General features: G+C 42.7%; 1 protein-coding gene across 4 annotated transcripts in view; it reads right to left on the bottom strand.

The window, feature by feature from the left end:
- The window catches only part of Herc3 (HECT and RLD domain containing E3 ubiquitin protein ligase 3), a 104,743-nt gene that overhangs the window by 79,854 nt on the left and 3,541 nt on the right, over positions 1-21,348 (bottom strand). For 3 of the 4 annotated variants that reach the window (XM_036182889.1, XM_036182891.1, XM_036182892.1), the window contains exon 2: positions 11,722-11,979. In XM_036182889.1, coding sequence (XP_036038782.1) covers positions 11,722-11,950 — 229 coding nt within the window. In that variant the 5' untranslated portion in view covers positions 11,951-11,979. Of the gene's footprint in view, positions 1-11,721; positions 11,980-18,698; positions 18,804-21,348 lie in introns of all 4 variants that reach the window. The other variant, XM_036182890.1, reaches the window with a different exon arrangement.

The following is a 21,348-nucleotide window of genomic DNA, read 5'->3' as shown; positions in this document are numbered from 1 at the left end:
TGTTTGCTGCTGCCATTTCTCTCTGGTACCTGGCATGATGTGAATGGGTGTGGGGATCCCCACTGCCATTAAATGTAGTGTGATTATCTCATGGAAATATCCTGTTCTACTGGGCATTTTTACTGTGAATTATTATGAAGATGATTTGCCTCTTAAGCTGTACTGTTAAAGGTGCTACCCCTGCCCCTGATAAAGCAGAGGCTGCAGAGAATAAAAAATAATAAACAAGGAAATGTCACATAGCTAGGATTTACAAGTTTCTCCAGAGGAATAGTATAGACTATGGTTTAGGTTAGTGATTAAGGACAACTGAGTCTCAGGAGTTAACTCAAGTTTCTTTGATACTGGGAAATATGTTCACGGGTTTTGGTTCATCATAGCTAAAACAAAGCTTTAAACAATTGACTTCATGTAACTAGAAAACAAAGAATTGAATGGTTAGTTAAGGTAACTGGACAGGACTCTAAAATATGAAAAGTGAAACTAGTCACCTGTTTTTTCTGACAATTACAAAAACTACTGCCTATGTAAACAGTTATAATTGAAAGGCTCCTGATCTATGAGAAGTCTTCTTTTTCACCAGAATGTTTAATCATGTAAGGAATATGAAAAACATGCTGTTTTATACTTGTATTCATTATAGTTATTTCACTTAAAAAACAAAATGTAACTACACTGTAACTTCATATTGCTTGGAAGATTCTGCTGGAGTATATAAACTGTAAGGGAAAAAATAGGAAGAGAGAAGGAAAACACACACCAGGAAAGACAAGACGAAAACACACAAAAAGGAAGACATCAGGAAGTAGTGTAGAAGTCAGTCATCGGGAAGCAGAAGGGAAACATCGGGGTAGAAGAACAGAACAAACAAGAAACAGTAGACCAAGGACAAAAAGACTAATACATTTAAAAAAAAATCTTTTATCCTTAAAAAAGAAGTCTATGTTTTTCTCACCAACTCTGCATCTTGTTTCCAGTCTCTCTGACCTGCAGAAGGCTGGACCCTCTGCACTAGGGAAACCAGGAAAAGTTAAACATGCATGTTTATCTCTTCAAAGGAAGAAGATGTTTACCTGTCTTCCACCTGGGATGCTGGGGATTATTATAGTTTTTACCTGATGATCTTTTGCTGTCTGTAGTGCCAAGCTTCATCCAAATCCCCTTGAATATTGTATTTGCTTATCCCAGACCTTCCTGCACTGCATCTTGGGTATTGCTTCTCAGTCCATAAAACCATCCTCATGAGACATATCATATGTACTCACAACCTAAGTGAGTTCTGTTCTCTTATGGCCAGGCCAATCCTGACTCCCACAGGTATTATGTTTACCACAGTAGTTCTCCCTAAACCCTTATCTTGAGCACTGTTTGTAAGCCAACAGAACTCTGCTTCATGGAAGAAGCCATGTGTACTTTCTAAAGAGTTTCAATGGAAACATGTCTTAAGCTTTATTATACACATGGGACTGAATTAATTGTCATCAGCAAACTTGTCCAAAATTGTACTGCACTTAAATATGGCCAAATAAGTGCCTGGTATTAGACTCTAGAGGTTTGAACCAGCACTGGCTAACTAAATCATGTTGAACCAGATTTCCTTCTTGCCTCTTGATGACCATTTCCCTGATGACCATTAAGTGTTTGCAGGGACCCCAAAATTTATGATGACAAACTCTTGATTCTGATGGATCTAGGTTGCTTCTTAATATATCAGCCTGCATATTTAGTTGGCAGATACTTTACAGCTCTTTGAAATTCTTTGTAAACTATTCTAAGTAAATGGTCCTATTTTGGAATATTATTTTAGCTAGGCAGAGATGTGTTACATTTGTTTATGCTGCAGAATATTACTTTAGCTGTGTGAAGGTATGTTACATTTCTTTCTGCTGCCTTTGTTATTGATGTGAAGATGTGTGACATTTGTTTGTGCTGTATTCGTTTAATTATGTAAGGATCTGTTGCATTTGTTTCACCTTGCCTGCCTAAGGCACCTGATTGGTCTAATAAAAAAAAAAAATTAATGGCCAATAGTTAAGCAGAAGAGGGATAGGTGGGGCTAGCGGGCAGGGAGAAGGAGGAGGAAAGAAAGAGGGAGGAGAAGGACATCCGTGGGGCCAGAAGCCAAGCAGCCGCCAGCCGCCAGCCAGACCCAGGAAGTAGCAAAAGTAGGACATATAGAAATAGAGAAAGGTTAAAAAGCCCTGAGGCAAGACTCAGACAAAGAGAAACAGATTAAAATAAGAGCTAAGATTAGGCTGAGCATTCATAACTAGTAATAAGTCTCCATATTCATGATTTGGGAGCTGGTTGGTAGTCTATTACATGTACCAACACTTGACAAATTATCTAATATTACTAAAATATACATTGAAATTTCTACTGTGTAATAGAACTGTCTTATAGTTTCATGATGTTACAACAAATGCTTAAAGCTGGGTAACTTATAAAGTAAAAAGGTTTATGATTCTAATGGCTGGGGTACACAAACAACACAATGTCTAAATAATGACCTCCTTGACTGCATCACAGGAGGATCTGTGGGCTTGCTGACCAGTCAGCTGGGCCCTGTGGATGGGCTCCATACAAATGAAAGATCCAGTCCTAAAGGAAAAGGCAATGTTTCTGAGGATAACATGTAACATTGGCCTCCACATGCATATGTGCCACACACATGCCAATGTACATTGTTCATGAAGCATGCAGCTAACAACAGTTGTCTAATGGTGCTATCAATGAATGGAGAATTGTCTCTCCCTACCTTTTAACAAAGTACCATATTTATAGTTAGTGTTTAGCTAGTAGGTTAAAAAATGAAAGCTTCTCTGTGGTCAGGCTCATATCCTCTTTCTTTTTTTCCATGAGGATGAACAGAAAGTAAATCTAAACAAGAGAAACAACTTGAGAATCAAATCCTATCAGGAAGGCCTATTCAGCCTGAGATGTTTGTGTGGGGGCTGGAGAGGTGGCTCAGCGGTAAGGTGCACTGGCTGTTCTTGCAGAGGACCCTGGTTCCTTCCCAGCACCCACATGGTGGTTTGTAACCACCTGTAACTCCAGCTCCACAGGATCTGACACCTTCCTCTGATCTCTGTGGACACCAGACACACAAGTAGTACATAGACACAAAGGCAGGCCAACACTTAACTCACACACATGAAATAAAAATAAAGAAATCTTCTGTTAAAGGTGTCTATGGACAAACATCCTAGAATTATTAAAACCCAATTGTCATCCCAAACTCAACTCTTTTATCCTTTACATATACTTTATACTTTAGACAGTAATACTGACCTAATTTAGAGCCATCATGAGGATTAGTGTGCTTTAAAAAGCTAATCATAGCATAGATGAACAGCTTCGAATAGGTATAAACACTCTCTCAATGACAAGTAAGCAGAGCCTCTTCAATGCAAGCCACTGTTTATTTTTCTAAAATAATGCTGATCACAAAACACCAATAACTCCTCAAGTAAAGATGCATGCTAATTAATAAGTATTATTTTCTAGAACCTCAACTGTCTTTAAAGAAAGCAGAATGACTGTCACAGGCAGAAGTTAGTAAATTTTGATCAACCCCACCAGAAGGTGGTCCACCCGCCCACTAAAGATGAGAGCATTGGGTTGATTATCATCATCATCCCCATCAGAGAGGGTTATGCAGCTTCCCGGGCCACCTGCCACTCAAATGGGAAACAAGGGGAGCCCAGCAAGTGCAGTATTGAATCCAGACATTTCCTATGGTGACTTCTGCCTTTTACATCAGAGTTACACACTTCAATAACATGGAGTCAGTACAGGATCGCTTCTGTCTCCTTCAGCTCAGCTAGCACACTTTTCACCAAGTACTGTCACATCCTTCAAATGCCAAGAGAAACCAAACACCCCAGCTGAAAGTCTAACAGCAGCAGTAGTCATGGTTCTGGGAACTGAGGCCTTTGGACATTCTTCTTTAGAAACCTCATTCATCAAACAGCAGAGTCATTCCATTCTGTGACGGCATTATGGACGTGCTTAGATGGAATACAAAATGTGTGTGAATTGGCTTAAATTCCCTACAGGAAAGGAAGAAAGTAACCAGGAAGTGCAAAGAAAGGATCCTAGCTATGACTCAAACATGACATTTAGAGACTTGTTATAAACTGTCACCCTTGGGGTTCGCTATAAAAGGTTCACAGGATGTCTACACAAAATTAGAAGTCTAACAGAGTCAAATTCAATCAAACCTATTGCACCCACCACAGTTCCTGCCTATTCAAGACAGGAAGAAAGGTTAAAAGGTATTTATACAAATTCAGACATCCCTAATAACACGAGGACTGGCTTACGCCAAAATCGCATCTGTGGAAATCAGTGCGTATGAAGGAAGTAAGGGGTGGGATGCTGACAGCTGAAGCAACAGTTAATGAGCACAAACAACATGAGCTCATGAAAAAGTTTCAATATTTACTTATCTTTCACTTACAAATTAAGTTGCTTATAAAATATAATTTGAGCGGGGAAACTCATCCTGATTGCTTGCTTTACTACAAAGGACAGGGAACACACAAGTCTCCCTATACCACCAGTTCTGTAACTCTATGTCTTATGAAATTATGAATAAACTGTGGACAAGGACACAAAGGAGTCAGTAATAATCCTACTATAATCTACTGTCTCTAATCAGTAGAGCCATCTCATTGGGGAGGGAAGGGGGAGGTCAATATGAGAATGTAGGCTGAAGAGAGAAGGGAAAGGCACAATGCAGAAGAACCAGGTCCCAGGATAGTTGGACAGTGGGTTTGGATGAAACTTAGTAAGTTGTTAGGAAAATACTTCCAGTTATTCCAGGCCTGTGTCTTGGCCTGTTTGCAAATGGATGTGTCTCTCTCACACACACATACACCTAAGCAATAACCCTCCACTCCTTAGACAGTTAGACAGACTCCTGGCATAGCCATATTGGCCTATCCTTGAAGTACCCACATGTTACTGTCTGAATGCTGATTACTAGCATGTACTGTTCTTGCAGAAGACTTGATTAGGTTCCCAAAACTAACACTGGGCATTCACAACCACCTGTAACTGCATTCTAGGGCCTCCGAGGCCTTCTTGTGCCTCAAAGGACAGCTGCACTCATGGGCACATAACCCTGTGCATATACACACATACACATAATAATTCTTCAAAAAGAAATCACCCCTTCTGGTCACATACAGAGACGGAGGTGCATTACTGATCTGAGAAGTTTGAAAAATGACAGTCTGAAGAAAACATGGAGCCTCAGGGGCATCTACAGCCAAACATAATCTCAAGGAGGAAAAAAAATCATCATGGAGTATCTATAGAATATGTCAAAAAGCCAAGTCCAGGTGCCATTTTCAGTTAACGGCAAAGCAGTAAACAACCTTAACAACCAGCCAGACGGGCTGAAGGCACAATGCCAAACCAAGGACCTCCGTCCTGAGACCACCCAACCTTACTCCCTGACAGGTCAGAGTCAATAGCTCCTTGAGTCACTGGATTTTCAAGACATAAAAATTTTAAGGCAAAGCAAAGAGTCTTCCATGGCTGCACCAAACATCTGCATCTCCACTGTTGTAGATGATGTCAGTGTAATGAATATCGACAAAAAAAATAAGACTCCATGCTCACATTCCTTGCAGCCCAGAAAAGGGCACATTAACTATTTCTGTATCTAAGATCTTAGAGCCCACAGAATAACTCCAACTTACTTCTCATCACGTTCTCAAAGCCCTGAAGTACATCATCACATACTCATTTCGGAGACAACTTCATATTCCAAAGGCAATTGTAATGTGAGCTGAAATCTCCACCTGGCCCTCACGAACACCCTCTCGGCAAAGGGCTTCCATGCAGCTTCCTCCTGAGTGCCACTTTGAAGGGCCCAGGAAAACGAGGTCCCTCCTTGCTGTCTTTTTTTTTCAAATGGCTGCTGCCTTTTAAGCCACAGCTATCTGAATCAGCAACTGCAACTCCGCCCACCACCAGCAGCAGCTAGGCCACAAGGGCCTAACAGAATTCCCTCCAGCTCCAACTCTTGGGAAAGCTACAAAGGGAACTTAAGTAAATCTCTCTCCCTCTAAAGAACTCAAGGTTCAAAGGTTAAGGTGGAATTCTGCTCTTCAGAGAGGCTGAACAGCAAGTAGCTCACCTCCTCTCCTTGCTGGCGTCCTCCAAAAAGCCCTCCTGCTTCTCCTCGCCCCTTCTTACAAACCCTTTCTCACCTGGCTCCGCACTACCACTTCCTGTCAGCTAGTTGCTGACGCAGCCTCCCTTGACCGCAGGTGAATTTATTTAACCAAACACATCTTTGCATCCTTAAATAAACGTTCCAGAGCATATACAAAAGTAGCACACCTTGAAATAATATTCTACAACACCTCCCCTTCATTTCTTTCCCCCAGGACGGGAGACTGGATCCAGACTCTGTGCATGCTGGTCAAGTGTTCCATGTACCAACGTGCATCCGCAGCCCCCTGCAGCTCTTCTCTGTCTAGTAAATAGCTCTCCATGTAAAGATCCCCAACCAGCACAGAGAGCAAGCAAGCTCGATCTCTCTCTTTCACTCATTAAAAATAATCCCATGGGACCCAGATTTAGAACACCATGAAAAAGTTCAAGCAAGAGAGGGAGGCACCCACCCACACGTCTCTCCATTCAGAGGCACTAGTCCACAGTTGCTGTGGGGTTTCTAATTAACATACTAGCTTAACTTGGAGCAGAAGTCTCTGGATTCGCTTGTAATTTACACAGGAGTCTGACTTACCATGAAGTTAGCTCACCCGTAGGACCAGCACCCCTGGCTGACTCCTAAGGCCTTCTTGGTGTTCCTGTTTTTTCTGCAATCACCCAGCCATGGCTGTGGCAGGTGCTGGCCCAACTCAAACCCAAGCAGACAGAAGGTTGCTCCATGCTGTCCACTTACCTCCAGAGGCCCAGCTGGTTGCCACTAGCTCCACGAACTGTATCCAGAGGCTCTCTGGGAACGTGAGACCGCACTCCCACCCATTCACTGTAGCATCTTCTAAAGATGCCGGGCACTCGGCTTCTGTTTCTTTTCCTACCTGCTGCACCCCCCCCCCTGCATTTAAGATGTGCAGTGAGACATCTGTGCACCCCTACCTCTACAGTGAAGATACCTGCCAGAGGCAAGGCCATGAACAATGGTGAGGGTTGCACAAAGATGTGATCCCAGCACTTGGGAGGCAGACAGGACCTCAGGTGTTCAAGGTCATGTTTGGTTTCACAGAGAAGTTACAACCAGCCGGAAGATTTGTCAAAAACAAACAATGCCTCCCATCCCCCCCCCCCCCCCCCCAAAAAAAAAAACCCTACAATACCAGAACAAGAAGTCTCCTCCTTTAACAGAAAAGGGGAACTAAAGCTCAGAAAGAACCCTGTCTAGGGCTACACCAACTTCCTGATAGTAAAAAGACCAGGCCAGTTCTCAAACCCTCAGCTCACGCAGAGTCCAGAGACAGGTAAGTTTTTCAACTGCTAGAGAGAACTGCAAAGAACATGCCTGACTCATGGTGCTTGAGGCAGGGCCTGGTGATACTGCATTCAACAGCAGCACAAACCACCTCCAGAATGGACACGTGCGTCAGATGATATAAGCAATACCTGTACCAGGTTACCTGGCTTGAAATTCCCCAGCTTTGCTATCTTTAGTATGGGAATGATCATCCAGTTCCCAGAATACTCTCCTGCAAGAGCTGGCCAGGTGAGCACAGTCCTTCAAGACGAGTATGGGGCCAATAGATGAAAAGCTCTCGCTGAAGAACCTGACAGCTCAAGTTCAATCTCACATAAAGGAGAGAAAGAACTGACTCTTACAGAGTTGTACTTGGGCTTCCAGATATGTGCCCCCATAGTTATGCCCCCCCACACCCCTACCCCCACCCCACACACAAATACACACAAAAGTAAAAACATAAATCACTGGGGTAAGGTGAGTCCAAGGTACCTAATTCCTGTCTGAACATTCCCTAAGAAGGGCAGGCTTCAGTGGGTAGGCCATTCACTGTGCCTCTCACCTGAAGAAATGGGATGTTAACGAGCTTAATGTGAGTTGTAAGAGGAAGTAGAAAAAGGTCTCCATTTTTAATGTTTTCCACCAAGAAGTCCATCAGTAAAACTAAAAAATCTCCCACCACCTTCAAGGTAGTTATATATTACTACACAGTAAAATATATGTATTATATATACTACATATATTACTATATATACTAATTAGTAAAAAATAAATGATTTACTCATTTATCAATTATTGACACTTCTCACTGTATTATACTGTACAGAATGATCAGTCATTTGAACACTTCATATTAGATGCATTATATAAAAGGACATTGGTGGATAGTCTACAAACCCATTCCCTAAAATACCAAGAATCAGGGCAATGTGTTAGGAAAGCAGCAATTACATCCACATGGGCACACAGTGGGCGCTTTCCAAGTGGGAATTCAGGTGCAGACAGTGAACAAAAGGAAGGCCACTGAGCATTCTCATACACCTCATAATTTGGGGCAGGGGACAGAGTTTCACACCGCCCAGGCTGACCTCCAACATGCTTCCTAGCTGAGCGCAGCCTTGAAGTCTGGATCCTCTTGCCTCTACCTCTCAAGTGCTAAGATTACAAGCATTCACTGTCAACCCCCACAAACTTCCTAATTCTTTCTAAAACCAATCCTGTAGTCTGTTGTTTTCGTATGTTCAACACGAAGTCACGATTAAAGACTGGCATTTGGGCAGAGAAACGGTGAGGCATAACCATGTGCCACAGCCTAAAGAACATACGGAGGAAACAACTTAAGTCAGGTCATCTGATGCAATTCCCCTTAACGAATACAGATGGGCAGCACTCCTGATCCTCCAGGCCCACAGACGCTGGGGTTACAGGACACCATCCCTGGTCTTTTCTCTTTTAAAAAATTATGTGAATTTATGTTTGTGTGTGAGTATGTGTAGTTGGAGACCTTCTCTCCAGCCCCCACCAAGCCCTGTTAGTCCAACAACCCACTTGTAAAATAAACACACAGACATTTATATTATTTAAACTGCTTGGCCATTAGCTCAGGCCTACCATTGTCTAGCTCTTACTCTTATATTTAGCCCATTTCTATAAATCTATACTTTGTCACGTGGCTCTTGGCTTACCAGTACCTTACATCTTTCTTGTCATGGCAGCGGCTGGCAGTGTCCCTCTGTCCCAGCCTTCCACCTCCCAGAATTCTCTTTTCTCTTGTTCCGCCTATACTTCCTGCCTGGCCACTGGCCAAACAGCATTTTATTTATACAGAGCAATATCCACAGCACTCCCCCACTTTTTTTTTTTTTTTAAAAAAGGAAGGTTTTAAATCTTACATAGTAAAATTACATATAACAAAACAATTATCAAGCAAGAATTATAGTTACAATATCTAGTCTATTTGTTTTGGCAAAATTAAACAAAATATTTTTATCTATCTTATATTTATGAGTCTAAGGTTTTATATCTAACTTATCTTGTATCATAACTAAGGAAAATTATTATACCTATCTAGTCTTCAACCACATCAAAGACCTCAGAAGGATATATTATTATCTGAGAAATGGGAGAAGGATGCAAACAACTTTAGGGAGTCTTGCAGGGTAGACAGAGACAGCTGGCAGCTTGGAAAGTCACCTAATGTTCCTTTGTAAAGCTGGGGCATTTGTCTTTAGCCCACAGGGCTAGAGTCTCTTGGTCACTTTTTTCAGTGTCCTGTAGAATGTCTGGCAGTTTCCTCTGCGAAGCAGGAACCTGAAGGACCATTTTGTTGAGCAAAGTTTAGTGGTCACCTTTTATGGGTCCTGCATGTCCAGTCAATCAAGCAGTCCAGGCAAGACCTTGATAATTGTTTTGTTATCTGAAATTTTACTATATAAAAGTTAAAACCTTACTTTTTGAAAAAAAGAAAAGGGGAAGTGCTATGGGATGTTCTGTATGTCAAATGTGTTGTTCTGATTGATTAAAATAAATAAAGTGCTGATTGGCCAGTAGCCAGGCAGGAAGGATAGGGTAGGCGGGACAAGGAGGAGGAGAATTGTAGGAAGTGGAAGGCTGGGTAGAGAGATACTGCCAACCGCCGCCATGACAAGGAAAATGTAAGGTAATGATAAACCACGAGCTATGTGGCAAAGTATAGATTAATAAAATGGGTTAATTTAAGATTTAAAAAAAAAGTAGATAACAAGAAGCCTGCCAAGGCCATACAGTTTATAAACAATATAAGTCCCTGTGTGTTTACTTGGTTGGGTCTGAGCGACTGTGGGACTGACTGGTGAGAGAGATTTGTCCTGACTGTGGGCCAGGCAGGAAAACTCCAGCTACAAGTATGGGCTGTGTGTGTGCCTGGAGACCAGAAAAAGGCACTGGATCCCCTAGAGTTGGAGTTACAGGAGGTTCTGAGCCCAGTGATATGGGTGCCGGGGAAATCAGCAATCCTCTTAAGCATTTCTCCAGCCCCCACGGCTGCTCTTTAGTGCAGCTGCTGTCTAGACTTGATCTGGCCTGAGTGAACGGGACAGCAAGAAGCAAAGAACCTGGCTCCCAAGTGTGCTAACAGACCCTGAGCACAGTCCAGGAGGTGCACTTCAGCACCGCCTCTCTAAGGTCACAAATCTACATACACTATACATCCACTGAGGGTCAAACCTAGTTCTATAATGATAAAGTGAGAAGAAAAAGAGGTAACCTGACAGCCTGGAAAATGCACCCCAGTTGTCAGAAATAAATGAAAAGCACTAACATAAGGACACTGATGAGCTCCTGCCTTTCCTACCCCCTTATTATGAGACTCAGCACAGCACTGGTGCACCTATCCACGTACACTCTGTATTCAGTAACACACACACACACACACCCCTGTCTATCTACACCCCTGAGTACACTCAGGACTCAGTAACACATAGGCGTGTACACACACACGTGTGCACACACACACATACACACTCCTGTCCACCTACACCCCTGAGTACACTCAGGACTCAGGAAAACACACACACACACACACACACACACACACACACACACACACACACACAGACCTGTCTATCTACAGCCCTGAGTACACTAAGTACTCAGTAACACATACACCTGTCTACCTATACCCAAGTACACTCAGTACTCAGTAACACATAGGTACACTAGACACACACACAGATGCTCAAGGGTCAAACATTTACTCATCCCTCCTGCTCTGTCCACCTCACCTCTCCATTTCACCCCAGCCTACTTGTCACAAGCCGGCACCCAAACATCCACGTAGCACTTGCCACAGGGATCACAGGCTTACCTCATCCTGGCATCCCTCATCTTAGCTCGCACCATCCTGCACAGTGCTCAGCACCAAATGCTTCAGAAAAGCATGTTGCCGAAATGAAGGAAGGAATAGGTAATGGGGAGGAAAACCACTGATACTGATCACATGAGGGCCCCCTGTTTAAAAATGTCACGTCTTAGCTTTCAATTACTAGGGAAAAATCACCTCTCAAGCCTGATTTGCATGTTGTATAATAAGTTTAAAAGGAGAAACTCTATTTTGCCATTCCATAGCTTAAATTAGACGCAGTTCAGTGGGGAATACTGCACTGCATGAAGGAGCCAAAGCTTCCCCGAAGCAGAGGGCCTGGCAAGGAATGACGCGTGACCATTTGCCTTAGCAAGATCCTGACCATCGAGTCAGGAGTGGCACTCACCTGGCTTGTTGCCTTCCCTCTCGTGGCCAAGCTGCCCCTTGGTGTTGACACCACACGTGTAAACCTCTCCGCCCTCCAGCAGGAACACCGAGTGGTTTCCTCCACATGCCACTTCCTTGATGGTTCTGTCCGATACGAAGCGGCACACCTGGGGCTCAGCCACGATTCCGCCTCGCAGGTTGGAGCTGACGCCTGGTTGGCCCAGAGACCAATACCCCCAACATAGCATTGTTCTTATCCTTCAGGGAGTCATAGAGCCTAGAAGACAATTTGGTTTAAAAAAAAGGGGGGGGGGTGATTAAAAAAAAACAACAAGTTTTAAAAAATGTCAGAAGAAACAAATTCAAGTAACAAATTCAACCAATTAAAATAACCCTCTCATGTTAGCAAAGGATGTAATAGCTGATGAAAACTTTGTAACAAAATCCATTACTTTTGTGATAATTAAAACTGGTGCTCTCCTAATAATCATCATGTCTTGCATCTTAAAAAAAAAAAGTTAGTTGTCAAAAGTAGCTACAAGTAATAAAGATGCTATTTGGGGTTTTACTAACACTTAAAATGCAATTTTAAATAAATCTTCCTTACGTTACTAAATGAACACAGAAAAAAAAAAGCATGGTTCACATGTCAATGATGGGGAACAGAGTCCAGGGGATTGGCTGAGTCACTGCACACATTACTAGGCAGAGATGGGGGTGAACTCACCTCATATTTTCTCAATGTTCCTTCCTTTTGCATGCTTTCTGCCTTTTTCTTTTAAAAAAATTGTTTTTATTTGAACCAGCCCACTAGGTAGACCTATTATTAGCTCCATTGACAGCATGTTGCCACTTGAAGCAAAGTGAGAAATGAGGAAACAGTATGCTCTTCCCCATCATCTATCACCAATACTTGGTTCACACTTCCTACCTGGAGGTAGGCTCCCTACATCCCTTGGGGGCCTGTCTCCCATGATATGGTACTAACCTAACTGAACGGGTAGTTTCTTCTTTTCATTCACCAAATTCCATCAGATTTGTAACACCCTTCAACAGAAACCGTAAAGGAACACAGGCTTCTTATACACAGCAGGCTGACTAACTACTGTTGACATTAGATCCACAAGCCTTTAAAAATATGTCCCCCCAAAAGGATGTTTTTCCAAACAAATAAAGACAAAATCTCCCCCTTCTCTACCATTCAAACACACCAAGGCCAGATAAGGTGGAGTCCTTCTATTGCTAAGAGGAACACAAAAGGGTGGGCCTGCTTTAGAGAATGGTGGGGCTGCTCTAGAAAAGGGTGGAGCTGCTAGGGTATGGTGGGGTTGCTGTAGAGTATGGTAGAGCTGCTCAAGAATATGGTGGAGCTGCTCTAGGGTATTGTGGAACTGTTCAAGGGTATGGTGGAGCTGCTCTAGGATATAGTGGAGCTGCTCTAGGGTATAGTGGAGCTGCTCTAGGGTATAGTGGAGCTGCTCTAGGGTACAGTGGAACTGCTCTAGGGTATGGTGGAGCTGCTCTAGGGTATGGTGGAGCTGCTCTAGGGTACAGTGGAGCTGCTCTAGGGTATAGTGGAGCTGCTCTAGGGTACAGTGGGTTTGTTCTAGGGTATGGTAGAGCTGGTCTAGGATATGGTGGGATTGTTCTAGGGTATGGTGGAGATGCTCTAGGGTATGCTGGAGATGCTTTAGAGAAGGAATGGTGGAGCTGTTCTAGAGAGTGGTGGGGCTGCTCTGGAAAACGATGAGACAGTTCTTCAAAAGTTCTTTTTGCTCTTACTGTCATTCCAGTTGGAAATATCAAGCAGGTGACTCCCCACTGAAGAAAACACCTAGTGAGCCTCTCGGGTTCTGAGAAAAATGTTCAGGTTTTAGAAAAGAAAGGCAGGAAATCCCAAGCACATCATAAAAAGCAGATGAGGGCATGCCACAAGACCCTGGGTTCAATCCCCAGCACTGTAAACACAAAGCAAGGGAGGGTTCCTCCTGTTTTGAGATGCCAGATGAAGAGAGGATGACTGAAGCCTGTAACATGGTCACATGCTTGGCCAGTACAGAGTGGGAAGCAGCGGATTTGAAAATAGTGATGCCTGACATTCAGTGTGATGCTGCCTGTTTCAGAATCCCAAACTGTCAAAGTAAAAACACAGCATCCTTACAATAAGTTTTTTATCAGTATGGGTAAATTCAAAACTTTGGCAGGGATGGGGAATTTCAGAGTACTTCATGAAGGCTGAATAAAGATTGCAGACTGTGTAAAATTACCAAGAATTTTAGGTAAATGACAGATAAGTTTAAACACTGCTTCTTGCCCTAGGAATTCTTGACAATTGGAGAAGATATCTAGTCATTTAAATCACTTTATTTGTATATTAAAGGGAATCTCCCAAAGATGGGCTGGCCTTAGGAACATTCAGATTATATTTCAATTTTCATATATGTTTAATTATAATATTAAATTTTCTTTTCTAACTACTTAAAGCTGTACTGCCCCCAACTGAGAGTCACTTTCAGATTCTCAGGAAAGCATCAGGACATCTGAACTACACTACATACATTACAGGTGTCCTATTTAATCACTGCCAGATCTTAAGGAAATGTCAATCTCACTATGAATTATAGGGCTAGACACAACATGTCAAGAACACACCACCAACCAATCCATGGGAAGAATTCTGGCTAACATCTGAGGGTCTAAGGGCACAAAGCAGCCAGCCTTTCTGTGCAAATGCAGATTTTAAGATGGGCAACTCCTTTCTCCTAACATAAAACCAATGGCTACAAACGGAATGTAATCCAATGAAGTCAACTGTTTCAACCCTTCTTGACAACAGATACAGTACTTACTATATCCATAACGATGTTAAATTATATGTACAATATAATTTCACAACTGCACTATAGTAATTCTAATTTAGTCTTTGAATTTTTAAAGCTTTCAACAAAGGCATGAAAATATAAAATTGAATTTAATTCAATGTCTTAACCAGTAAGTATTGCTTCTTCCCAAGAGTTTAGTATGGTATGTTGTCTAGATGCTAGACTAAAAAAGTATTAAGCTTAAGCTTTGAGGGTTTGGTTTGTTTGTTTGTTTGCTGGCTTGCTTTTTGGTTTTTTGAGACAGGGTTTCTCTATGTAGCCCTGGATGTCCTCCTGAGTGCTGGAATTAAGGTGTGTATTTTTCTTTGATGAACTGCAAAGATTAGGGAAGAAAACCTAAAGTAGAAACAGGCAGAGAGGGTACAAGGATAAGACCACATCATTTGTTTATAATGGAACTTCTCCAGGTTGCTCAATTTCTAATCCACAATCATTTCTTTCTTCATTTTAATATTTTATGGCTTTGTCTTCTCTATCCTATCAATAATTGCATTAACACCACAATACTATACTCTCTATCAACCACTGTAATCATATACAATTTATTATTATCTCCTGTCATCATCATAGCAACCACAGAGCTCAAGAATATCTATGGTCACAGAGCTGGAGGCAGTAGAGCCATGCTCCACATCCAAGATCTACAGGTTAACCCTGCCGTGCAAGTAACATGTCACCTACAATAGCACAACACAAAAATACTTTTGGAATGACTACACTGTAGTCAGGATACAAAATATCTTGTAAAATTTAAAATAAATCCATCCTCTGAGCACAGAACTAGTCATAATTAAGAGATTAGCAACTACAGGATCAGCCAATATAAGAAAACACATCTGGGGCTAGAGATGACTCAGCAGTTAAGAGTGTTCCCTTTGCAATCAAGAGGACCACAGTTGAGCTCCTGCTCAGAAATGTGCAGAAATTCTTCTTGTAGACTGCATGATGGTGTGGCCTGGACATGTCAGTAATTTTGCTGTTCAAAATGGCCCTCAAGCTTAGAGCTCAAGTGCCTTGTAGTGATACCGGGTGCAAGAAGGCTGTTGCACAAAGAAAATGTATGTCTTAGGTGAGTTTTCTCCATGAAAAAATTAAAATGTCATTCGTAAGTCCGTTAACTATCTGTAATGGAAAAAAAAAAAAAGAAAGGGAAAATTTTTGAACCTTTACATCAAGTCACCTCCAAAAGGTGCCAGAGCATTATCTAGTGTGCATAACAATGACATAGAGAGCGCGGGAAAGCAGCTGTATCTGAGTGTTCACACGGCACAGCACTGACAGGGGCTTACAGCTAAACTACATATATAACATTACCCAGAGCAAGAAAACATGCAACCTTCCTCCATTCATGTAGACAGAGATGCATAGTTATTTCTAATATATACTGACTAGCATACATAAAGCAAGATTACAAACTGGTGGTGACAAAAACCCTGTGCCCCCTTCTGTATCTGCCTCGACATAAGGTTTCCATGAGTCACTCAATGTGGTGATCACAGCAGCTTTATGAAATGTAATTATTGGAAATAATGAGAGTCAACTATTTATTTATAATCAAATAAACTGTGCTTTCTAAAGTGTGTTGTTCTAGGCACCTACTTTTATTGGAATTGGGTTTCTTTTGCTTACAATAAAAGAAATCCTGACCGACAATATTAATAACTATATCATTGAGAACATCAAGAGGTAAGACAATTTGAACTTATTCTGAGTCAAAGTCATAGGTATTAGTACATAACACACACAGACACACACACACACAGACACAGACACACACACACACACACACACACACACACACACACACACACACACACGGAAAGAAAAACCGAGACAGAGTGCTGACAGAAGCAGCCCTTACGACCACATTCACACTGTAACACAGTTAGGGTTTGAATTCAGACTCCACACTCTAGACCTTCCAATAAGGAGCCTACAGCACTGACTGTTCAGCATTCCCAAGAGTCCCCAGAACTGTCCACAAAGAATGAGTACCCTGACCAGTGGTCCATCTGACTATTTGATGTACTGAAGAATTGCTTCTTAACAGTGTAGAAGAGTAGCTAGGGCTCCATCACACCAGTCACTAAATTCAACCCATTCGTGCTTAGGTTCATGATTAACAAACAACCTAATCATTGTTTTCTGCTAGGGACAATTCTACAACAATGATAAAACATGTTGACCAATGGGGTCCAAGAATCCCAACCTGCACGACATCGCCCTTCATTATTATGCTGGTATCCTGAGTCAATCAACTTGGGAGGAGTTTGTTTTTGAGACACAGCTGAACTCCCAGTGCTTGGGGGAATATCATCCTACAAAAGGCATGACCTCCGGTTGACCAGTAGGAAAAAAATAATAAAAGAACAAGAAAATGTCAAAACTTCACCTCCCTTGAATTAAAGAAATCTTCAAGTAGTCAAGTAAAATCTTCTTGCCAAGAGAATTAAACAGTAGCCACAAACAAGAGGCACCTCTGTAGATGGGTTACTTCCTAATGGGGAATATGGTTAAGGTCATCAGAATGTCTCAAAATGGCAGAAGGGGGCACTACAATCATCCAGTGGTCAGGAAAGAAGTCCAGTGTGTTAAAAAACAAAAACAAACAAACAAAAAAAAACCCGCTAGGTAACTGGGCATGATGGCACATGCCTGCAGATCCCAGCATTTGGGTGGCTGAAGCAGGAGGATCATGAGTTTGAGACCACCCTGAGTAACACAGTGAGACTTTGTTTCAAATGGGGGAGGACCACCACCACCCAACCATTAATTCAGCTTTCACTTATGGACATCCTCTAGGTGAATCCCTAAAGTTGGTTACTGCCAATGTCCACAAACTTAACATCTCGCTCAGCCATGGTCTGTGCATCACTGAGCATTTTGACATCCCGGCTTCACGCATCCATTTTTGTACATTTACTGCCTCTCCCTTGCTCTTAGGGAAGATTCTTTTATTTCCCTTCAAAATACACAATTACAGAGTCTGCAGCAGAAGACAATAGATCTACACCTCCTCCATCTCAGCCTTCACTTCCTGCCTCTCATTCCTTCCATCACAGCACAAAAGCAGGATGGCCTTTCAAAGGACAACTTTCCCTGGGTGTCACACACTGCGGCACATTCTCCTTTTCCTCTTCTAGTCTTGGTAAAAGACTGATACTGTGAATGGTCACAAACGACTTAACCGCACACTATCTGGAAATCCTGGAGGAGGAAGTACTGAGACCCAGGTCTATTTCCTTTCTCTCCAATGGAGAGGCGTAACAGAGTTCTGTGGTGATGTGTGTAGGAAGGACTCAACACTGTCCAAGCATAAGGTAGTTAAGTGACCATCAATGTCTCTGTGATGCCTACAGGGCCTAGTGCTCTGCTTGGAGGCCTCTCTGCAGACAAGGCAGTTCCAGAAGAGGTTGAGGCGGCACTCCTCATCTCCTTGGCTGGGACCAGCATTAGTCATGTCCTGCCAAGTCTGCACCACCGCAAAGCAGAGCTGCTAACACACCCTCATTTCACCAGGGCACTTGAGGTTACTAGAGAACTTTCCGGGCTTTCTTTAAAATCTGGATGGAAAAGGTAGACAGATCCCTCCGTACCAGTCCTAGTGAGTGAGCTGAACATGGAATGGCCACCTCCATCTCCTAAACTGTCTTAGTATCATGTCCACAGTAGCCTAACAACTGCCTCCTGCTCCTCTGGAAGCCACTGACACCTAAAGAACATACAGGAAGGACTTGTAATCTCACTTAAAATACTGACAGACTTCCTTTCAAATATGCTCAGCAGTAGCTACAGGAACGGTAATACATGTGCAGGAAAGGCCATATACAAGGAAGGACTCAGTACATTGCAGGTATGCCCCAAATCCAAGCTTCAAATAAATTTTGAGACAAAACTCAAATACCAGGAACAAAATTCATTCTGATGGCATGCTTTATTATTAAAATGTTTGCTACCAGCAAGAGTAGCATAAATGGCAAGCAAATGGTCAACAAGACATCCCCCCCTCTTCTGTGTCCTGTCCTCCCGATCCTTTACTTTAGTGGAACTTGGGTCCTCTGACCCTTTCAGCCATCGTACAAAGCATTCCCGCTCCTGCCCATCACCTTCTTACCATGATGTCTCCTTCACTACCTGGCACCAGGTTTTGTGAAGCTGGACGAATGAGAGGCTCTCTCTGTGGGAGTTGTGGTCTGACTTCAAAAGACACCCAGCCAGCCTGGCGAGAAATGGAAAGTCTGGTAACACCAGAACAGCCAGAGCTCTTACTCACAGTTAATAAGTGTGAACTGCCATTAACAACTTTGGAAAGCAAGTTGGCATTTTCTAATGAAGCTCTGGAGGTGTGATAATACGGCACAGCACAGTCGTTTTTTATTCCTGAGCCTTGGACCAGACTGTCAACTCGTTAAGAATCTATGGCCCTCCTGCAAGAGCAGAGACACAGAGACAGTGAACCCAGACAACTTGGAACTTGTAGCAGTGCCGAAGTGCTGTGTACTGGCACTGTCCACTATAGTGGCTGTGCGTCCAGAGTGTGGCCAATACAACTGAAGATCTGAAATTTCAATACTATAATGCTACTTGATTTTCATTTTAATATAAGTCAGCACATTGGCTACTGGACACCTTACCATACAATGCAGTGAGAAATTCACTAATCTAGGCATCATGATATACATATAAGAATTTCATACAGGGTTGGGGATTTAGCTCAGGGATAGAGCTCTTGCCTAGCAAGCGCAAGGCCCTGGGTTGATCCTCAGCTCAAAACAAAAGAATTTCATAAATTATTAGAAATGGGGGGGGGGGGACAAGTATGGTGGTGCATATCTATAAGGCATGCCCTGAGAAGATGCTCAGGGCAGAGCAAGAATGCTTTGTATGATGGCTAAAAGGTAATCTCAGAGCCTACATAGGCAGGAGGATGAGGGGTTCAAGGCCAGCCTGGACTTGATGAGACTTGTCTCAAAGGAAACATAAACTACCACATGTATGAAACAGAAGAGTTAAAAAATAAACTAACGGTATAACTGACTCTTAGAAACAGTTTTTACAAAAGAAATCAGAATATGATCAATTCTTACAGAGTGTAAATACACAAATACACTGTGGTGGTAAAGGCATGAATTAAAAACCCTTCACAAACACAGAACCTTCTGTGTAGTGCTAATGGAGGCATCATGGGTAGGGTCCACAACCCAGAAGGAACACCAAAGCAGGAGGAGCTCCAAAGCAGGGTGATGTTCTGCCCCTGTCCTTCTACTTCTCAACATACGCCTCAATGCCTTGCTTTACAAGACAAATACTTCACAGTTTAGAAAAAGCACTGTTGAGGCGTGTTCCACATCCTAGAGCCTCCCTCTGCACCCAGTGCCCACACAGACACCCAACATCTACGGAGGAACCAAGCTGTGTCCATCTTTAATGTCTCCTGTCCTCAGCAGAATGCAAGAACACAGAGTGCCCGGAAAACTGAATCTTGACCTGAGAAGACCACTTTCTAGTCTGAACCTGTGCACAGTAATGTTTTCCACGCTGGATATGGCTGACTGAGTCTCTATTCCTAACAAAAATAGCAATGCGTTTCTCCATTTAAAAGAAGACCGAAAGCAAAATACCTTTTACAATGAAGCTGCCATTAAACCGAGCGGATCAGGATCCCCTGTTTGGGTAAACAGGCTTTTTTTTTTTTCCCATTAATTGAAATTATACATGTGTACATATGTGCATACATGTGCATAGGAACATGCGCACACATACTGATATACTTTTACACACAGGAACTGGTGTCAACAGAGTGTCCAGAGGATTGGCTTTTTATCTGGAAACCACCAGAGGGACCAGAATTACAGGTGTGTGGTAACATACCTGGCATTTTGTTTCATTTTGCTTTTTGAGACAGGGTCACTCTGTAGCCCAAGCTGGAATGACTGTGGAGAACAAGTTGGCATTTGCTAGTGAAGATGGAGATGTAAATACTTCCTAAGCCTACAGCCAGACTGTCTAACTCATTAAGAATCTAACTCATTAAGCCCAAGCAGGCAAGGCACTCAATATACGGGTCAGACTGGCCTCAAGCTCATGTTAATTCTCCTGCCTCAGCCTCCCCAGCACTAAAATTAAAGACATGAACTACCACAGCCGGAAAATGGTGGTTTTTTTGTTTATTTGGTTTTTTCAGTATTGGAGACTGAACGTGGGGCTATACCATGAGCTACACTGCCATCTAGATCTTCTCCATGGTTCTGCTTTTTGAGTCTTGCATGTAGTCCAGGGTAGTCTCAAACCCATGACAATCATACTGCCCTAGGAGGGGTGTGTGATCACCATGCCCAGCAAGGCCCTAAACACACATACACACACACACACACACACACACACACACACACACACACCACAGGGGAGAGACTGACAGACAGAAACAGAGAGGCAGCAAGCACACCAATATGCTACAATTGAGAGAACTGAATTCTGGCTCTCCATGGTAGCTACAAGCCTGAGACTCTGTCGTTCATTTCTCCTACTTTAGAGACCAACCTGGTGTCCTGTACATACATAACAGGGGCCTGTTTTTTACATCAGCCTGACACAAGCTAAAATCATCAGAGAAGAGGGACTCTCAATTAAGAAAACGCCTCCATAAGATCAGGCTGTAGGCAAGCCTGTAGGGCATTTTCTTAATTAGTGATTGATGGGGAGGGGACAGTCCATGACAGGTGGTGCCACCCTGGGCAACTGGTCCTGGATGCAATGAGAAAGCA

The sequence above is a fragment of the Onychomys torridus genome, chromosome 3 (assembly GCF_903995425.1).
Source record: "Onychomys torridus chromosome 3, mOncTor1.1, whole genome shotgun sequence".
In the NCBI taxonomy this organism is placed as follows: domain Eukaryota; kingdom Metazoa; phylum Chordata; class Mammalia; order Rodentia; family Cricetidae; genus Onychomys; species Onychomys torridus.
This window is presented reverse-complemented; position numbering and strand designations above follow the sequence as displayed.